The sequence below is a fragment of the Macaca fascicularis genome, chromosome 16, assembly GCF_037993035.2.
Source record: "Macaca fascicularis isolate 582-1 chromosome 16, T2T-MFA8v1.1".
Taxonomy (NCBI): Eukaryota; Metazoa; Chordata; class Mammalia; order Primates; family Cercopithecidae; genus Macaca; species Macaca fascicularis.
In genome coordinates, this window is record NC_088390.1 from 60,810,640 (window position 1) to 60,830,618 (window position 19,979).

General features: G+C 51.0%; 1 protein-coding gene across 2 annotated transcripts in view; it reads right to left on the reverse strand.

The window, feature by feature from the left end:
* Positions 1 to 16,430: 16,430 nt before the first annotated feature.
* IKZF3 (IKAROS family zinc finger 3) overlaps positions 16,431 to 19,979 on the reverse strand; it is a 96,477-nt gene continuing 92,928 nt past the window's right edge. For both annotated transcript variants that reach the window (XM_005584044.5, XM_065531504.2), the window contains one exon: positions 16,431 to 19,326. In XM_005584044.5, coding sequence (XP_005584101.1) covers positions 18,623 to 19,326 — 704 coding nt within the window. In that variant the 3' untranslated portion in view covers positions 16,431 to 18,622. The remainder of the gene's footprint in view (positions 19,327 to 19,979) is intronic.

Below are 19,979 nucleotides of genomic sequence, written 5' to 3' on the forward strand. Positions count from 1 at the left end.
GTCATGGTTATCTGAGAGTCTCCAGTGCCCACCATGCAGCCTGACACATAGTGGGCGCCCAGTCATTGCTAAGTGAATGGACAAGAGACCATCATCCCAGAGAGATTTCCTGACAGTCTAAGCCTCGAGGGGTAACTAACAGGGCCTGGGAGTTGCAGATGAGTCCAACAGCATGCTTGTCCTCCGCTGGTCCTGGACTAGCTGGTGGGACAGTTGGCCCCAGCATGTACACAGTTATGCATCCAGCCCCACCACCAAGACACAGAACGGCCCCATTGCCCCCCACAAGTCCCTGTGTCCCCTACTACCAACCCTGCTCCCTCCTCCCCAACCTGAAACCTTTCTGTCCTAGTTCTGCCCCTTCCAGAAAGCCATATAAATGGAACCTGCTAGCATTCAGCCCTCTGCATCTGGCTTCGCTCTCCAACACATCCTTCAGCACCCAGAGCGATCTTTCCCAAATCTAAATCCACCACTCCTGGCCGGGCGCGGTGGCTCACAGCTGTGATCCCAGCACTTTGGGAGGCTGAGGCAGGCGGATCCCAGCACTTTGGGAGGCTGAGGTCAGGAATTCGAGACCAGCCTGGCCAACATGGCAAAACCCCATCTCTACTAAAAATACACAAATTAGCTGGGGCATGGTGGCGGGCGCCTGTAATCCCAGCTACTAGGGAGGCTGAGGCAGGAGAACCGCTTGAACCCAGGAGGCGGAGGTTGCAGTGAGCCGAGATCATGCCACTGCACTCCAGCCTGGACAACAAGAGCAAGACTCAGTCTCAAAAGTAAGTAAGTAAGTAAGTAAGTAAATAAATAAATAAATCCACCACTCTCCTGTGCCTCCAATTAAGCCTAGATAATATTCTATTGTTAGCCTCTCTGTCAATCAGCTCATTGGAGACTGTGAGACAGATCTCTGGCCTCTGCCCACTGCTCACACCAGTCTATGTTTTTGTCTAAGAGGTTTTTTTATTTTGTTTTTTGAGATGGAGTCTCACTTTACTGCACAAGCTAGAATGCAGTGGCACGGTCTCAGCTCACTACAACCTCCACCTCCTGGGTTCAAGCAATTCTCCTGCCTCATCCTCCCAAGTAACTGGGATTACAGGCGCTTGCCACCATGCCTGGCTAATTTTTTGTATTTGTGGTAGAGACGGGGTTTCACCATATTGGCCAGGCTGGCCTTGAACTCCTGACCTCAAGTGATCCACCCACCTTGTCCTCACAAAGTGCTGGGATTACAGACACAAGCCACCGTGCCCAGCCTTGTCTAAGAGTTTTTTAGTTTGAGCTTTTACCTGATGGGAGCTCGTTAATAAATGTATCAGATTCACTGCACCTGAACTTGCTGCTCAACTCAGGAGACAGACCCTCCTGCAGACATGTGAACCCCAACTAGTCATTGTTTTTGTCAAAACACCAAACTTGAATCTGATTCCTTGGATTCAACAACTAGTTTACAGGAAATACAAGGGAAACAATGACAAATATCCAGATTGGGAAATTCTACAGAACAGACAACCCAGTTTCTTCTTCAACAGCAACAAAATTACAAGAAAAGATGGGCAATCTCTAGATTTCAAGAAATTTAGACATTTATCAACCAAATGATGTGTTGACCTTTGATTCAAATCCAGACTGACTGTAAAAAGCATTTATGAGCAACTGGGGGAAATTTGAATTCTGATCAGACATTTGATGATACTGAGGGATTATGGCTAACTTTTTAAAGTGTAATAATGGTATTGCAGTTATGGTTTTTCTAAGCCTTTATCTTTCAGAAATTCATTACGAAGTACTTAAAGGTGAGATCATATGATGTCTCAGCTTTGTTTTTATTCTTTTTCTTTTTTCTTTTTCAACTTTTATTTTAGATTCAGGGAGTACATGTGCAGGTTTATTACCTGGGTACACTGAGTAATGCTGAAGCTTTGTTTTTAAAATAACCCAGAGGTGGCCAGACACAGTGGATCATGCCTGTAATCCCAGCACTTTGGGATGCTGAGGTGGGAGGAGTTTGAGACCAGCCTGGGCAACACAGTGAGGCCCTCTGTCTACAAAAATAAAAAATAAAAAAATTAGCCAGGTGTGGTGACATGCATCTGTGGTCCCAGCTACCTGGGAGGCTGGGGTGGGAGGATGGTTTGAGCCCAGGAGGTCGAGGCTGGTGTGAACCATGATTACATCACTGCACTCCAGCTTGGGCCACAGAACATGACCTTGTCTCAAAAAATAAAAATAAAAACATAAAATCCAGAGGTTAAAGGAGAGGGTGTGGGCATAGTCATGGTATGGCCATGAGTTGACACTGGCTGTTGATATTGGTTGAAGCTTGGTGACAGGTACTAGGTATGTGGGGATTTGTTAAATTATCCTCTCCACCTTTGTATATGCTTGGATATTCTATTAGATACTGATATGTTTTCATGGAGAGCCCCTCCTCAAATCTTTGGGACTGCCTGGACAGGAGGTGGTGAGACGCCGTTTTGTAGGTGAGGACACTGATGGCCCGGGGGGCAGCCTGGCCCCAGATCACAGTGGGAGAGCCAAGATTCCAATCCAGGTCTGAGGACCAGGTCTGGGCATGTTCTGCTTCCCCTGTCTGGCTGACGTCCAGGTGGCATTCCTCAGCCACAGTGACAGCAATAGTGGCCTACGGGGGTCCTCCCTGAGAGAGCCCCTCCCTGTCCTGCAGCCATGGTCTCTGGCCTGGAGGGTTGTCCTGAGCTGACCTTGAGACTGTGCAGCCTCTACAGTGAACCCCTGAGCGGGGCTTGGCAGCCCTGGCAGCCACTCCTGACCAAGGCACCCCCATCCTTGGCTAACCCCAGGCTGGGAAGCTGGGACCAGGCCTGGCAGACAGAGGTGGGCAGAGAGGTCTCATGCACACCCCGGCCTGGGACCTCCTAGGAATCTGCTGGAAGAACTTACTGCAGCCCAACGGCAGGAAGCGTGGCAGATTCTGCTTCTTTTTAGCAGGTCTGGAGGCAGGACCCAGTGCAACTTGCTGCCTGCCACCCGCCACGGTTCCCAGAGCCATCCCCACCACAGGCTGCGGCTCGAGCACTGAACAGGGTGGTGTCAGCTCTGTGGCTGGCCATGGGTGCCCAGGGCCACCTCTGAGGTGTGGGTGCCAGGGTTCCAGGCTGGAGTGAGAGAAAGGGGTCAAGGTGAGTCGCCTCTTCAGCATGTCCAGGGGTTTAGACTGCACAAAAAGAGGACCCAGTGTCCCTTCACAGCCTGAGGCACTGGGCAGGGATAAAGCCTCTCTGTTAATCGGCTAATTGGAGACTGTGAGACAGATGTCCTTCCCACTTTACAAATTGGAAACTGAGGTTCAGACAAAGACAGGGACTCACCTGGCGTCACAGAGGGAGTTCGGGACAGAGGCCAGACTCAGCCCAGTGGCAGGTGGTGAAATGCAGCCCTGCTCTGCTCTAGCCTTTGTTCTCTGCCCCCTCCCTTCTCAGTGCTGGCCACTGTGAGGGACTAGGCTGCTGGGAGCCCTTAGAGGGGGCAGCACTTGGCCCTGATCGGGTTACCTGAGACCAGCAGCAGCCCATTCTTGGTGAGTGTCTAAGATTTCTGGCTTTTTGGAGATATAGCTGCTAAGAGTTTGGGGGGACAGGGACCCTCTCAGGGCCAGCTCACAGTGGGACCCCCGGGTAAGATCCCCCAGCTCTGAGGATGTGGGAAGGCTGCTGCTCTACCTCAGAGACTGCAGCATGACCTACATTGGTCAGACAGCAGAAAGGACTGCCAAGGACAGCTACAGGGCTAGATCGGGGAAGCCTGTGGTTCTGAGAAAATCCAGGCTGGTGAGAGGGGAAGCAGGGGCTTCTCTGGGGGAGAGGAAGGGGGCTGGGACCTCAGATACTGTCTTTTCAAAATTGATTTATTGGGTTTCATTGTAAAATTATATGTACTTATTAAAACCATTTCAGAAAAAATCTTGAGGGCAAAGGGGAAATTCCTCATCATCTTTCCATGCAGAGGAGGACCCAGTACTGACAGAGGCTGACAGAGCCCACATCTGGGGCGTTGACACGAAGTGCTGCCTGCCATGCATTACACATTCTGGCTTCCCGGGGCCAGCGTGGCTGGTGGGAGCCGGTGCCAGGGCACACCGCCATCCTTGGCAGCACTATGGGCCTTTAGGGTAGGGGTTCTGTGGAGGGTGTGGCTACAGTGTTGGCCTCCCTGCCTGCTCAAGTGTGGAGGGGAGGGAGGACTGCTGCCAACGCTCTGGACTTTGGGATGGGGATGGGCATGATTCTAGGGGAGCTCACCTCCATGGGCGGGGCATCCAGACAAAGCCCTGGCCAGTTCTGCAACATCCAAGTTCACGGGTGGTGGACAGGCCCGAGGGTTCAACATCAGGTCAGGGACCCTGTCTGGCTCCTTCCTTGGGCCCCAGTGCCAGGCACCCTGATGAGGGACGAAAAGAGGAAGGACAGGACACAGAGAGGGGAGCCCAAAGCCACTTGGAAGGATTCTTTTTCCAAACTATCCAATAAGCAGTTTTCGAACTGCTTCCCAGACCCAAGGGTTCTGGCAGGGGCGTGAGGGGCAGGTTGGGGTGGTGATGGGGGATGCACTGCCTTTCTATCTGGAACTTGAGCCTTATGGTATATTCAGGAAAAAGGCTTGAACCAGTGAAGTACTGATCTGGTGCAACAGACAGAAAGAGGGCCCAGAGAGGTCAGGGCTTGGTCCAACTCGCTCAGTGGTGGGGGTCTGCAGAGACTGCTTTCCTGTCCTGTGCTGTTGGCAGAACTTCAGCTTTGGGGCTTGAGGGGGAGTATGCAGTGGCAATTAGGACTCTGAGCTCTCAGTTGAGCTGGGGGAGACAGAAAAGAAGTTGGATCCTGGGGGAGTTAGTTGGATGTTGCAGACTGGACTGCAGAGCCTGGGGGTGTGGGCCATCCTGGGGTTTCGGGGGGAGAGCGCTGAGGCTGCTCCGCAAGGGTTCCCGAGGCTCTCCATACAGGAAGGGGCGGTGTTGGGAAATGGGGATGAGGCCTGAAATTCAATCCCATGTGGGTTGAGTTATGATGTCATCTGACACCCTCTCACAGGGCTGCATCTACCCCAAGGAAGGGGCAAGTTTTTCTATGATGGGCACCTGGGGGGCTGTTTAGCTGGCGCTGCGTTTTTGTTGTTGTTGTTGTTTGTTTCGCTTTTTTTGTTTTTGCGTTTTTTGAGACGGAGTTTCGCTCCGTTGCCCAGGTTGGAGTGCAATGGTGTGATCTTGGTTTACTGCAACCTCTGCCTCCTGGGTTCAAGCAGTTCTCCTGCCTCAGCCTCCCGAGTAGCTGGGATTACAGACATGAACCACCACGCCCAGCTAATTTTGTATTTTTAGTAGAGCCGGGGTTTATCCATGTTGGTCAAGCTCGTCTCTGGAACTCCCAACCTCAGGTGATCTGCCCACCTCAGCCTCCCAAAGTGCTGGATTACAGGTGGGAGCCACCGCACCCGGACTGGAGCTGTGTTTCTGTCGTAAGAACTTTGTTCTTACTTGGATTAGGTTTATCTTAGGGTGGTTTGGGGCAGACTGAGGGAGAATGGAAGGCAGAAACCACCCCCTCAGGACAACCACGTGGATCTCCTTAGGGTCTGGGTAGTGGAACTGGGCCCTCTGACCTTGGAGTTGGAGGGGAAGCTGTAAGCCACCCGCACCCTCACGCAGCTGTGACCAACAGGCACTGTCATCCGCATTCCCCTGCCCAACTCCCGTGCCCTGAGTCCTGTCCTCCAGGGCATTCCTACTGGCACTGCCCCAATCTCCCCAAAGATTCCAGGGATCTCTCTCTCTTTTTTTTTTTTTTTAAAGTCTTACTCTGTCGCCCAGGCTGGAGTGCACTGGCTGATCTCAGCTCACTGCAACCTCTGCCCCCTGGGTTCAAGCGATTCTCCTCCCTCAGCCTCCCGAGTAGCTTGGGATTACAGGCGTGCGCCACCACGCCCAGCTAATTGTTGTATTTTTAGTAGACGGTGTTTTGCCATGTTGGCCAGGCTGATCTCAAACTCCTGACCTCAAGTGATCCCCCCGCCTTGGCCTCCCAAAGCGCTGGGATTACAGGCCTGAGTCACCGCACCCATCCATCCAGGGAATCTCTTTGCCCGGCCTTGGCCCACCCTGGCTCTCTTCCACCTGTCAGTCCCGACACAGATTCCCCATCTTTGGGTTCCTTCCTCCCAGGCTAAGGCACCCTGCCCCACACGTCTACTGAAGGAGCTTAGTGTTGGGGCCAGTGGGTGACTGGGTAAGGCTGGATTGTCAGGGCAGGCTGGGGTAGGGGAGGATGCATGGGGGACCAGTCTCTCAGCCGCTCTGGGCCTGTGCCGGAGGCGATCTGCCCCGCTGCCCGCCCTTCCGCCACCACCCGGGTCGCACGCGCGTGCCGGGGCCGACAGGCGCCAGGCCTCACCAAGCTACCCGCGGTCGTGGCGGCCCCTCGTGTCTCTGCGGAGGCAAGGCCGCTGGCTTCGCCAGGGGGCGCGCGTCGGGCTCGCGGCTCTTTGAACTGGGCCCCGCGAGGTCGGGGGGAACGCGCCATCGGTCTCGTGGCTTGCGTGGCGCCGCAGCAACGAGCCGGTCGCTGCGGAACTCTGCTTAGTCCGGGCCTCGCTGCGAGTAGGTGGGCGGCGCGGGGGGTGCTCCCTTGGCCAGGCGGGTGGAGGGAGGTGTGGGCGCCGCATCCCAGCGTCGCGGGGCCTCCAGGCGCGGGCAGGCGAGACTGGCGTGCGGCGCGGCGGCCTAGTCCCGGCGTCCCAGCGTCTCCCACTCCCGCAGGCGCCGAGCCGGGTCAGCCGCGCGGCTGCAGTGACACCCAGCGGCCGTCGCGGGAAGTGCGGGCGCCGCAGCCTGGCCTCCCGGGCTTGGGTCTCTCCAGGTTCCCACCCCGGTTACGCGCGGGCACCCCCGAGGAGAGCAGCCGCGCGCTGCAGATGCCCGCGGGGCACTTCCCCTGCCCCTCCCCCATTTCCTCCCCGCAGGCGCCCGAGCGCCGGGAGATCCTGCGCCACGGCAGTGCCCGGAAGGGCGGGGCGGGGTGCAGTAGCGGCGCTGGGCTGTGACCCGGGCAGTTTCACTTCTGGATCCCCCTCGGGCTGCGATGGGACAGCGTGGGGGCGGCGGCGGGGGGACACGCGGGCATGCCGAGATCCGGCGCTCGGGACCCCGATGAGGGGAGGCCTTTTACTCCCGGGGTGTCACGCGACCCACACTTTCTTCCATGTCCACTCCCACCCCCCATGGGTTCCACTTTGCTGTCCCCCGAGCTGCCGCTCTTCCCCAGCAGCCACCGCCTCCGCCGGGGCTGCCGACCCCCGGAGAGGCCCCGAGCGGCGTGGGCGGCGGTAGGAGGGAGCTGTGAAGCCGCAGGCAGGGGGTTAGGCTGCCGGCTGCTGAGACGCCGAGCTGTTTCTCAGAAGTGCAGCTGCCCCTCCCCTCACACCCCCCTCACTCCCACCGCGCGCCGCACCCCTGCCCCCTCTCCGCCAGCCTCGCTTTCCTCTCCCAGGCACCCCAGCCGGGAATCTGGGGTCTGGGTCCACGCAGAATTAAGAGGAGAACCTGAGAAAGGGCAGGGACCAAGGGTTCAGACCCAGCCTCAGCGCGCATATTCCGAGCCTCCTACCATTCCACAGGTGAGGGGACCCTGTCCCCTACCCCTGGGGCCCAGGATTGGAATTTGATAGAGCAGTTAGGAAAATGGCCTCGAGAGAGAGAGAGTCACGGGCCGGGCCACTGTTACTCTAGCTCCAGCGCCCAGTGAGGAGAGGAGGGAGAGGGAAGACCTAGAGCCCGGCTGGTTCAGTGAGGTTGAGGCCAGTCTTAGGAGTACCAGCTGGAAGGCCCTTCAGAGATCCCTGACTCTGGGGAAAATCAACGCCCAGAAGGGAAAGTCAAGTGTCTGGGCTCATGCCGAGAGGGAGAGCGCTGGGATTGGAACCAGGACTCCAAATACTCGCGGGAGTCTGCGACTGTCTTTTGCTTGGGACTTCAGAGCTTTGCTGGATTCACTAACTCTGCCTGCTTTTCCCCAACACACACAAACACACACACACACACACACACGAGACATGTGCACGCACACACAGACACACAGGCAGACAGACACAAACACAGACAGACATGCAGAGAGAGAGACAGGCGCAGATGGAGACAGACACTCACAAGCAAAGAGACACACAGCTCCCCAGGAGTCTAGCGGGGCAGCTGAGGTCTGTGAGTGAGACATTCTCAGGGAGACACTGAGAATGCAATTCCAGTGGGGGTGGGATGGGGATTGGGCGGTGGAAGGACAAGCCTGGGGGAGGAGGTGGCATCGCCCCCCTAGTTCCCATCCACCACCACCCCCAGTGCTGTGGTTTATTTGCCTAGGCAGCTCTTCTGGGCCAGGGGGCCAGGGGACTGGGGTGGAGAGGCAAGGTGATGGGAAAAGCTGTTCTGGGGCTTCCTGCCCCCTCACTCCTGGGGAAGGGGGGCAGCTGCCATCACCCGCAGGCCTTTCCACTGCAGCCCTTTCCTTGGGTATGTGTGTGTTATTCTGGGGGAAGGTCTGTTATTTGGGGGGAAGGGAGGCAGCTGCCTACTTCACAGGTCAAGACAGAGTTAAAAACAAAACCACAGCAAATTCAACACCCCGTGTCCTTCAGGGACTTTCCATGACACCTTCCTTCCCCCCTCTCCCCCAAGCCAGGGAGCACCTCCCCAGAGGGCCTCCCCACCCCAGGTGCAGTGGCTTTTGGCTTTTATGCAAACAACCGTCTGATCCGGGAATGCTCCACAGCCCAAACTGTGGCCTGGGCCGAATGCACCCCTCCACCATCCCTTGGGCCAGTGTTTCTGGTCTTCCTGGAGCTGTCACCTCCACTCTTCCTCAGACCCTGGATTCTGAGGGACAGGATATGAGGGCAAGGAGCTAGGTCCTTTCCCCCTGCCTGCCCTCGGGTGGCAGTTGCCTGCAGGTGGAGGTTTGGGCACAGCAGCCTAAGTGAATGTTCCTGGGTTTTGAGTGATGGAGGAGGGGGAGGAGGGTGCAGGTGTGGGGTGGCCTCCACTGCCAGGTCCACCACCCTCTAGGGCATCGAATTACCTACCAAGAATCAGGAAGGAAAACTCTTCTCAGCCCGGGAGTCCATTCAACCCCAACGCCGGCTTGAGTCTCCAGTCACTGTTTGCTGGCAAAGGGGGTCAGGGTCTCCCTGTCTCCCTCTCTTCTGCCTGAGCTGCTTCTGCTTTGGGAAGGGATTGAGGATGGAGAAGGCCATATAATCTTCTCTCCAGGGCTGAAAACCAGCTACTGAGGGGCCGTTTTTGAATGTATTCAGTGCTAAAATGCAAAGGCAGGGTGCCATGCCATTCCTTTCTCCTCCTCAGCTTGAGCAAGACTCCAGTAGGAGACCCTCAACCAGTTCGGACATTTTGGGGTACTGATGGGAGGGAGATGGTGCTGAACTTGGAGCCAGAGGACGCTGGTGCCAGCCTGGCCCCACATTTGTTAGTCTTAAAACTTCAGACCATCTTCTTCATGCCTCTTCCACAGAAGAGGGAAAATGGAGGGTGCTTTAGATGAGGCTGAGCAAAGGCCAGACTCTCTCTCTACCTTCTCTAATGTTTTCTAAGAGAGAACACAATCACGATGGGCAGAAAGCAGCCCCATCCCTATGCCATTCTCTTAGGACTTTTCCCCCTAACACCTTCGGTTTGGGTCTCCAAGTATCTAAAAACTAGTTAAATATGGTGGAGTTTAAGGACTGCAACTCCAGTTTCCCAATGTGGATGTCAATGAGCCCCGACACATGAAAAAGTCAGAACTTGACTATATTTTAAGAAGAACCTCTGTTGAGGGAGGAAGGCAGAGCAGTGACTTGGAATAGGGGTGCACTGTGCTGAATGTGCTGATCGTGCTAAGTCCAGGTCCCCAACCTCCTCCAGTTTCCTTAGTGAACTAAGGACCAGTGGAACCAGGAACCCTATCATGTGAGTACAGGGGCCAGCAGCAGGATCACAGTGGTAGGCTCAGCAAGGCGTCAGGTGAGAACCTTGATTTCAGTGATAATTCATTTTTCTTGATAACTGGACTTTAAGAAATATAGGGGCGAAATTAAGAAAGTATTCCTTGGGGTGGGATGAAACCCTTCTACATCCTGACACTAGCAGCTACAAATGATAAGGATGCACAAGGACTAATTTCAAACATACCAGGATTTTTTTATTTTTCAGTGTAAAAATCAAACATGATAAACCTAGAAAACTATCAGCAGGGCTACTTCTTACAGGATTCTGGCAAGGGCTAGCATTGCTACATTTCAGAAGCTGACTTTCTTTAAACCGTCTTTACAGAGGAGTAGACTTCACAGTGCCACACATGGCTGGGCTCTGGGTAGAACTCCATAGGAGTGACGAGGGAAAGTCACCACTGGGCAGGGAGGGCATTTCTGAGAAATGCAGATGAGAGGAGAGGCTGTGAGCACAGGCTGTGTCAAAACCCAGGGCAAGGGTTCCCTCCCGCCTTCCCTCCCAGTGGGAAGGCCACCCTGAGCCCCAAACCACATTCTGTTCCTTCCTCGTCATTCTGCAGACAATGGTCATCCACAGACCACATGTGTGGTGGCTTTGGCAACCAGAAATTTAAAATAAGCTATGTTTTTTCCAGAAGCCAAAATGATCCTGCACCAAAGCTCATAGACTGAGAACCTGAGCATGCAAAACCACAGTCTGGGTGAAGGGATGTCTGCTTTGTAAATGACCTGCTAATTCTTTGCAACCCACAGTAATTTGGTTTCTGTGAACCCACAGAAGCAGGCCCACCGAAAAGGGCCTTGTCTGCTAGCCTGGAGTGTACATGAGTCACTGGTGGTGGGATCAGTCATTTTTAAGGCTGCGCCATTTTCCTAACATGTTAAAATGTGTGTTCTCAGTCTTTTCAAGGGAGGAAGAAGCAAAGCAGCAGTTACAGAGCGTGAGATAGACTCACAGATGTGTGGCAAGGGCTTGGGGAAGCTGGGTGGCATCTTGGGTCTCGTCTCCAGGCTTTCTGGAGTAGGGTCCATGGAGAGATGAACAGTGAGAAGCATTTGAAGAAACTCATGAAGTGGCAGGGGGTGGGGTACTAATGGTTGAGGACTCATAGACAGTGAGGGAGCAAAGCGCTTTGACTTTCCTGGGTGCGACACCATGAAGTGTCTACAGCACGTAGTTAGCTTAGGTTGGTTCCAAGGGTCAGTAGATCCTCTGCCCTTGTGCATTAAAACAACATGAAGGAAACTGTGTTAGAGATCAGTTACCTCCATAATTCATTTGTAAAGGAATTACTATTATGATCTAGTATGGTCTTGGGATATTGTTCATGTCTTTACATTTATGACACAGTACATTTTCCACTGAAAATGTACAACCATCCAACATAATCCACACCACCCCTCAATGGTAACATTAGCTCATATACAAAATTATGGAAAACCTCACAACATCCTTGGAAGGTAGATATTGTTATATCCTTACAAAAATTTAATACACCCATCAACATTCCTATTTCAAATAGCTCAATCGATATCCACACATAAGACAGCCCACTATTGTGATACAGTATTAAGAAGAAATTCAGGCCGGCCGCGGTGCCTCACGCCTGTAACCCCAACACTTTGGGAGGCTGAGGTGGGCAGATTACTTGAGCCCAGGAGTTCAGGACCAGCCTGGGCAACATGGTGAGACTCTGTCTCTACAAAAAGTCCAAAAATTAGCTGGGTGTGGTGGCCCATGCCTGTAGTCTCAGCTAGTTGGGAGGCTGAGACGGGAGGATCGCTCTGCTTGTTGCTTGAGCCCAAGAGGTTGAGGCTGCAAGTGAGCCATGATTGCACCACTGCACTCAGCCTGGGGAAACAGAGCGAGACTTCGTCTCAAAAGGAAAAAAAAAAGAGGAAACTTGTGTCCAATTTATTCAAAGTGCAAAAACCTGTGTATCTTCATGACCATGGTGGGGCAAAGACTATCTACAGCTGGAGCAAGGGAGAGGCACAGTCTTGTGTTACTTTATAAACCTCAGAAGTTTTAAGCCCACAACTCTCCTTCAGGCTCTTCTGTGTCCATGGTCCTAAAGGGTCAGGAGTCCCGAACCCTGGGCTCATTCTCAGAACCACTCAGTTGTGCTGCCTTGGAGAACAGTCCTTTTCCTGAGGTGGCCCAGGTCCCGCTGCTGGTTTCAGATCAAAATTGTCCTCCTTTATTGGCACTTATATCTCAAATCATTCTCCTTGTCTGAACTCTGGATATAGAGGTTTTTTGAACATACTTTCTGTGTGAACACAAAAATAGCTTCCAATTCTCTAAAAGATGAGGTATCGCTATATATCGCTTTTTTTTTCTTCTGTTCCTGGTGCTAACTTTTAGGACAAAGTTTCACCGCTCCTTTTTCTTTTCTTGAGCTCACAAGTCCCAAAGCTGAGTCTTTGAGTCCTCAGATAGTCAAGCTCTTTCACAAATCTTGAGTGTCCCAGAGTTTCCAAACCTCTGCTAGAGTCCAACATACCTCCTCTCAGTGGGGTACACTTTAAAGTGAGGGCTTAAAAGAAACATTTCCATTGTGGTCTTATCACTTGGGATTATATGTAACAGTACTGCTTTTTTTTTTTTTTTTTTTTTTTGAGATGGAGTCTCACTCTGTTGTCCAGGCTGGAGTGCAATGGTGCAATCTCGTCTCACTGCAACCTGTGCCTCCCAGGTTCAAGCAATTCTCCTGCCTCAGCCTCCCGAGTAGCTGGGATTACAGGTGTGCACCACCACACCCAGCTAATTTTTGTATTTTTTTTCCGAGATGGAGTCTCGCTCTGTCACCCAGGCTGGAGTGCAATGGTGCAATCTCGGCTCACCACAACCTCTGCCTCCCGGGTTCAAGTGATTCTCCTGCCTCAGCCTCCTAAGTAGCTGGGATTACAGGCATGCACCACCACGCCCGGCTAATTTTGTATTTTTTAGTAGAGACGGGGTTTCTCCATGTTGGTCAGGCTGGTCTCGAACTCCCAAACTCAGGTGATCCGCCTGCTTTGGCCTCCCAAAGTGCTGGGATTACAGGCGTGAGCCACCGCACCCGGCCCTCCTTAAAACATTCTAAACCTCACGTTCAGTAAGGGTTGGGGAGGTGGGGGTGGGGCAGGAAATAGGAGAGTACTAGTGATACAGATGCTACCTGGAAAAACTTTATGTTCTATCTGTTTCCCACAAAACAAAGCCAAAAAGAAAAACTTTATGTGGATATGAGATTTGATAGTAACACAGTGTTTCAATTGAGCAAGGTTTTGTGTTTTTAAACATTTCTGTTTGCCGAAGAAATCTGAGGTTGTGGCTGGGCGCAGTGGCTCTTGCCTGTAATCCCAGTACTTTGGGAGGCTGAGGTGGGCAGATTGCTTGAGCCCAGGATTTTGAGACTAGCCTGGGCAGTATGGCGAAAGCCATCTCTCCAAAAAAAAAAAAAAAAAAAAAAAACACAAAAAAATTAGCTGTGCATGGTGGTGTGCCTATAGTCCCAGCTACTTGGGAGGCTGAGGTGGGAGGATTGTTTGAGCCTAGGAGGTCAAAATCTGAGGCCATTTTATATCTGGACCATTTTGAGTATGGGCCTCACAAAATGTTAAGCACTGCATTTAAAAGGTGAGAAATTTGGTCACTGACAAAGTCAGAAGCTGTGTCAGGAACAGCTCAGAATGGGTCACAAAGCATAAGATTAGCTGGCTAGGCTGGGCGCGGGGGCTCCCGCCTGTAATCCCAGCACTGTGGGAGGCCAAGACGGGTGGATCACAAAGTCAGGAGATCGAGACCATCTGGCTAACACGGTGAAACCCCGTCTCTACTAAATATACAAAAAAATTAGCTGGGCGTGGTGGCGGGTGCCTGTAGTCCCAGCTACTCGGGAGGCTGAGGCAGGAGAATGGCGTGAACCCGGGAGGCGGAGCTTGCAGTGAGCCGAGATCGCGCCACTGCACTCCAGCCTGGATGACAGAGCGAGACTCTGTCTCAAAAAAAAAAAAAAAAAGATTAGCTGGCTTATCTGTGCCAGGGCGAATGTCTTTTTGGGAGAATAACTTGAGGAAACTAAAGACTGATGAGTTCATTTTTCTTTTTTTTTTTTTTTTTTTCTGGTGGTCGTGGTGGGGACTCACGGGAGAGACATTTCTATTTAGTTGTCTCTCCGTAGGAAGTACCGATGCAACACTTCAGGTAGTGGCAGAAAACATTTGGAGAGCTGGGCACTGTTTGTGCATGCCTGTAATCCCAGCTACTTGGGAGGCTGAGGCAGGAGGATTGCTTGAGCACAGGAGTTTGAGTCTGGCCTAGGCAACATAGTGAGACCCTGGTCCTCTAAGAATATATATATACACAAAATATAAAAATAGATTTAAAAACTCTTGGAGCACTGGTTCTGTTTCTTTTCCACCGTCAGCCCAGTTCTGTCACGTTGGCTGCAAGGAAAGTTTGCATGGGTTTTTGTTTGTTTGTTTTTGTTTTAGACAGAGTTTCACTCTTGTTGCCCAGGCTGGAGTGCAGTGGTGCCATCTTGACTCACTGCAACCTCCACCTCCCCAGTTCAAGCGATTCTCCTGCCTCAACCTCCCGAGTAGCTAGGATTACAGGCATGCGCCACCACACCTGGCTAATTTTGTATTTTTAGTAGAGATGGGGTTTCTCCATGTTGGTAAGGCTGGTCTCGAACTCTCAACCTCAGGTGATCTGCCTGCCTCAGCCTCCCAAAGTGCTGGGATTAACAGGCGTGAGCCACCACGCCTGGCCCTTTGCATGGGTTTGGTTGTTCCTCAGACCATGGCCTCCTGGGTGTATGGTGGAAGGCCTGCCTGATAAGAGGCTGGTGGGAAATGAAGGAGAGGGGCCTACAAGGCTTGTGTTCAGCGGGAGTCTGCATGAGAAAGTACAGGTACTGCCTGAAGCTGGTCCAGGGCTTCAGTGCCCAGCAGTGGCAGATGCAATTCCTGACTCTGCCCTTCTGCTAAGATTCTCCTTCACCCTCACTCCCCCAGCCCCGGCAAGGGGTTGGTTAATTAGTACAGCATAAGGGGTATGTACAGAAGGAAGCGTTTATCTGTGTGATGATAACCACTGCATATCTGGTTCAACTTCAAGGCTTAAGGATGCAGAGTTTCCACACATAGATTTTTTTCTGGAATTGATGGGCCCCAATCTAGGCTCAGAATGCCACAAAAAAAGTGCCTTTGTGAGTGGTCACCTTACTCAGAAAACTAAACTCAGAAGAACAGAAATCATGCAGCAAATTAATTAGTCACAGGAAAAAGGAGGATCATATCTATAAAAAGAGTCCCCAGGCTGGTGGAATGGGCCTCGGTTTCACAATCTTGAGATGCAAAAGGTGGTCTCAGGCTGGGCACGATGGCTCACGCCTGTAATCCCAGCACTTTGGGAGGCCGAGGCGAGCAGATCACCTGAGGTCAGGAGTTCGAGACTGGCCTGGCCAACATGGTGAAACTCCGTCTCTACTAAAAATACAAAAATTAGCCGGACATGGTGGTGGGCACCTGTAATCCTAGCTACTTGGGATGCTGAGGCAGGAGAATTGCTTGAACCTGGGAGGCAGAGGTTGCAGTGAGCCGAGATGGTGTCACTGCACTCCAGCCTGGATAAGAGTGAGACTCTGTCTCAAAACAAAACAAAAAAAGTTGGTCTCCTCTGCAAAGACTTGAACAGTAATCTAGTGGAAAAGCTTCCTTTCCCTTGTTTTCTCTTCTACTAATCCCTGCTTCCAAATTCTCTTTCTCTTGTCCCTTGAAGAACCAACACGATGTGTGATATTTCAAGAACATAATGAGCAACTTCTCTTTCACAAAGGGAATAAGCAATCTGGCATAGCTTGGAGTCTAGTATTACGGAAATACGGTGATATACTGAAGACTACACACCAAAATACATCCATTCCTTTAGCTGAAGTCTCAAACATGTTGGGACTGTTGCCATGGAATTTCATAAAACCTTTTTTCCTGAGACAGACGCCATGCCACAAAGAAGGATAAGCCATTTGTGCAGTCTGAGGTGGAACATTTTAATTACTGGCAGCACATAGATGAGTTGAGTTGGAGCCGAATGCATAAGCCCTTTAGAAATAAAACGCTAATCTACCAGGAATTTGGGATTCTTGGCTCTGGTAGAAATGTTCACAAAGCTGACTCTTAATTTGTAAATAGGCTCCATGAAGTTGTCCCTGGAAGCAGAATTTATTTTCCCTAACATAATTTCTTAAAAAGGAAAAAAAAAAAAAAAGGCTTTGGCAAACAGCTGCATGTGCCAATTTGTGTGTACGCTTTGGGGCAAGATCAAAATACCTTTCTGTTTTTTGTTCCTCTCCACCACCTTCTTCACATTCACAACTCAGTAGTTAAAGGAAAAACTTAACACACCATTTTCATACCAAAGGAATGTGAAACGTGTATTCATATAAATACTCCTCTGCTTAATATCCATACATTAGGAGGTTTAAAAAATAACTTGTGGTTACTGCATAATCACATCAGAATTAAAGCTAGAAGGGACCTAAGAGAACGTTTAAGTCCAATTCCTATTTTATGGATGAAGAAACTGAGGTTTTTTTGGTCTCTGTTTGTTTTGTTTTGTTTTGTTTTGTTTTGTTTGAGACATGGTCTCACTGTGTCGCCCAGGCTGGAGTGCAGTTGTGCGATCTCTGCTCACCGCAACCTCCGCCTCCCAGGCTCAAGCGATTCTCCTGCGTCAGCCTCCCGAGTAGCTGGGATTACAGGCATGTGCCATTACTGCCCAGCTAATTTTTGTATTTTTAGTAGAGGCAGGGTTTCACCACGTGGGCCAGGCTGCTCTCGAACTCCTGACCTCAAATGATGCGCCTGCCTCGGTCTCCCAAAGTGTTGGGATTACAGGTGTGAGCCACCGAGCCCAGCCAGAAACTGAGTTTTAAGAGTTAAATGAGGACGGGTGTGGTGGTTCACACCTGTAATCCCAGCACTTTAGGAGGCTGAGGTGGGCTGATTGCTTGAGCCCAGGAGTTCAAGACCAGCATGGGCAACATAGTGAGATCCTGTCTCTACAAAAAGAACAACATTTAGCCAGACATGGTGGTGTGCACCTGTTTTCCCAGTACTCAGGAGGCTGAGGTGGGAGGATCACCTGAGCCTGGGGAGGTTGAGGCTGCAGTGAGCCATGATTGCACCACTGTACTCCAGCCTGGGTAACAGAGTGAGATCCTGTCTCAAAAAAAAAAAAAAAAAAAAAAAAAGTTAAATGATTTACTCAAAGTCACATAGCTAATTAGCAAACAGATTTTGTGACCTCCTATTCCAATGCTAATTTTACAATGATAACAGCACTCCTCCTGATAGTATGTACACATTATGAGTGACAAGGATGACTTATACATCTGCAGAACCGTGATCAGACTTTCAGGAATTTTCATGGAATACAGCAATTCCATTATAAATGGGAAAAAAAGGGCCGAAGCCTGTCTGATCAAGGAGATGATCATGGAGTTCATGGAGAATTGGTGATGCCAGTAGAGGTATACCTCCTCACCCCATCTCGGAGCTCAGCTCCAATCTAAACACACGTGGCATCTATCTCCAATTCCTCTCCTGTGGGGAGGGGGAGGCTAAGCCATACTTTTTGGATTTTTTGTGTGTGTGTGTGGAAAAAAATCATTGGCAAATTTGTTTTGGGTCTGCATCACCAATTCTCCATGAACTCTTTGAAGAAGTTTTAGGTAGCTGTTTTTTGGTTGGTTGTTTTCTGTTAGTGCTGCCAAACCATTTCCCCCTTTATAACCTTGCTCTGCCAACCTTGACCAAAGGAAAGCGATGTCATCATCCACAGTGGACAAATTTCTGGAGTTTCGGTGATGGTCTATATTTAAAACCATCAGTTCTTCTGGCATAGATTTTCTCCTATAGACAATTGGTTTGGCCCAAAGCAGCTCAGCTTTTCACTGGATATGGGAGGGTAAAGGATAGAAGCAGAAGTGCCATCAGATGACATTTTAAAACAATGTTGTGATAGGAAATGGATCTGATGCTTGGAGAATGGGGTCTTCAGTTACTCCTAACAGATACTTATTTTATGGCTGTTCTTTTACTTACTCTTAGACTGTCATTTGGATTAGGGAGATTAGATCATAACCCTTCAGCCTGTGAAGTGCAGAAGGGTGAAGCTTCCCAGCAAGGTCAGCTGGTCAGCTCTTCCTCTTTGTGGATTTGCACGTATGACCGAAAGGCTTTTCCACATATGGTTGATATATCTCAGAAAGAATGTCTCATGTAGCACATCTCCAGGACCACTCATTCCATTGCTGTAGAAGATAATGATTACCAAATACCTTTTTGGCTTTTAAATTCCATAAAATTCAAGTCCTTGATGGGAAAACAAAGGTTTCACAAAAGTAATAATATGCTAGATCTGCGAATAATTTCTGAAGGAAGACAGTGTTTCTCTGGCTACCCGTGTGAACACAGCTAAAAATGGTATGAAAACAAGTTTGGAACTGAGTATGTTTTGAGAGCAATCTGTTAGGCGAGGTCATTGGTTTTTAGAAACGATGCTGAATACTTAGGGGCAATCCCTGAGACCAGATAATCACTTCAGCAGGGCTCTGTGTTCTCCTCTGGCTATGTGAGACGAGAACTCATACCGATCATGGCTTCGATATCCACACATATTACACTCGAAAGGGTCACGGAAGCCGTGGCAGCCCATGTGAATTGTGAACATCACATAGTCCAGGAAGAGGACGCGGCAGTGGTCACACCGATACACATCCATCACCTCCCCTTCCTTGTTGATCACTTTGATGGAGTCTCTTGGGCAGACGGGCGGGGGCTTGAGGAGTTCGTAAGAGCGGGGAACCTCCTTCAGAAGTGGCATCCCATTGCGGGCCCGAGGCAGGACCATGTGATTTTGCTGATATATGTGATTCTGGCGTTCTTCATGGTTGCTGTCAGTGTCCGTAGAGTCGTGGCCACTATTGTTGGGAGAGAGGCCTCTCTCAGAAGGCACGCTCTTCTCTGGAAGGTGGATGCTTTTCTTTTCCAGCTCCTGAGGGGCACCGTTTGGCATCTCAGCCCGGGTGAGGGCTATGGGATACATGCTGCTGATAACTGGAACCATCTCCGAGGTGGGAGCGGGCGGTGTCTGGACCAAGGGGCGCAGGGCTTCAGCGCCGAGATAGCTGATGGCATTATTGATGGCTTGGTCCATCATGCGGGTCTGTATGAGCTCACTCTCTTTCTCATACATGTAACTCGAATTATAGTTGACATCAAAGCAGTGGCGCTTCTCACCTGGAACAAGTGACAGAAAGGGTTACAAAGGGAACACTGTCAAGGCAGAGAGTTTGTAAATATTTTCTAGAGACCTCAGAAAGGGAGAAAAGTTAAGCTGCCTGCTGCTCAAGAAGACCAAGTCTGGCAGAATGGTTTCCCATTGTGCTATCTCAGGGGACGCTGGTTGGCAGCAACGTGTTTGGATGGTTAAAATAAAGCCAGCAGGCAGAAGGGAGGGGCAGAGATGTGGTTCAGTGAAGGCCACATGGTAAGGTATGCCCACTGTGCATGTCAGAGGGGAGCCCTCAAGAAAGGAGGGAAAGAAGCAGGACGCTAGGATGGGGCTAGAGGGACAAGGGAGCTACCAGCCCATGGGAGCCTGGGGCTTCTGCTATAGTTCACGATCTCTTAAGACACAGTCAACTCCCAACTCTTATTTTGCTTTTGCTTGTTATTTTCTGCCAGGAATATTAGGTAGCCAGGGGGACGGAAGTGCTGCAAAGAGTGGGGACACTCGGTCCCTCACCTTGGCAGCTTTTTAAATAGCTACAGAGATAGAGAAAATAGCTCCCCAGACTCCAGCTGGCTACTCCCCAAACTCACCAGTCCTGGCTGACTGAGACTGAAGTGAAAGAGCTTCAAATGTAGAAAGTTTGAGAAAAGTTTTCTTG